This window comes from Asparagus officinalis, unplaced genomic scaffold, assembly GCF_001876935.1.
Source record: "Asparagus officinalis unplaced genomic scaffold, Aspof.V1 AsparagusV1_Un4142, whole genome shotgun sequence".
Lineage (NCBI taxonomy): Eukaryota > Viridiplantae > Streptophyta > Magnoliopsida > Asparagales > Asparagaceae > Asparagus > Asparagus officinalis.
Window position 1 is genome coordinate 1 of NW_017976401.1, and position 1,214 is coordinate 1,214.

Genomic DNA, 1,214 nt, shown 5'->3' on the forward strand with positions numbered 1-1,214 from the left:
AATGTAAATTATCAACACATTATTAGTTTAAACACTTACACCCTCTCTATGAAAACCAGAGTTCCAATTCGCTGTACCACCGCCCATGTAGGTCTCCATATGTCTCATGACAAAAATACCACAATCAAATTTGTTTTCAGCCGTTCTCCACTCCATCTCAAGTCTGCCAGGCATTAATGTATTTATTTCACTCGCCTTGTGATGTTTTTTGTCTGCCAAATATCTCACAAAATTCTGGTGCTGTTTAATCAAAATTAATCAGTGTCACATAATAAATCCAAATTATTATACAGTAATGTTTAATGTAATATACAATTTGTTTTGGTTGTTTATATGGAAACAGTATTAATGACATTGAATCACGATTCATTGGATCTAGCTCGCTAGAATTTAATAGAGTTAGTTCACCTGGACTTACTCTAATGAATCTGGATTCATATTAGTGAATCTGGATTCATTAGAATTAACTATAGGTAGTGGATCGTGATTATGTGATGTGAACACAGATTAACTAGCTATATTGAATCGAGATTCATAGTAAGATGTGAATCCAGATTCACTAACTCTAGTGATCAATTATCTGACTCTAGAGTTAGCTAATATGGATCGTGATTACGTGATGTGAACACAGATCAAAGTTTTAAGATTCACTAATTATAGTGATCGAGATTCACTAGAGTTAGCTAATCTGGAATTATCTGACTCTAGTGAATCCCAGATTCACTCTAGTGAATCCCAGATTCACTCTAGTGAATCCCAGATTCACTCTAGTGAATCCCAGATTCACTATAGTGAATCTGGACGAATCCAGATTCACTATATTGAATCTGGATTCACTTATTACTGTATTTTGCCAGTTAATGTTTAAAGAAAAGGTGGGAAAACATACCAAACCCTCAGGACGACCTTGGTATTTTTCCTTGTAGTCTGGGCAGTTTTTGCTATTGTCAATCAGCTCCATACTTGGATTCTTTAGCCCATAGCATACAATGTAGAAATGCTCAAACGCATTTATGGGGAAGAAGACCTATTTGTTGTGAAATTTAATCAGAGATTTTACAGATATAGTTAAAATTGGGCTAAAGAATAAAAACATTGTCTTCGAATCTTTACCATATCAATCTCATTAAATTTCATATGTGGATACAGAGCAAGTTGCTCATCCATCCGTGAAGCAAACCGACTGTATCTCAATTCATTATTGACCTCATCTG

General features: G+C 34.7%; 1 protein-coding gene across 1 annotated transcript; it reads right to left on the reverse strand.

Moving 5' to 3' along the window:
• Positions 1–39: 39 nt before the first annotated feature.
• Positions 40–1,187, reverse strand: LOC109828705 (the record flags this gene model as incomplete). Its single annotated transcript, XM_020395642.1, has 3 exons — positions 1,114–1,187; positions 890–1,027; positions 40–240 (listed from the first exon to the last, which is right to left on the reverse strand). Coding segments are annotated over exons 1-3 (393 nt in total), but the record flags the coding sequence as incomplete, so codon positions are not given.
• Between the last annotated feature and the right edge of the window lie 27 nt (positions 1,188–1,214).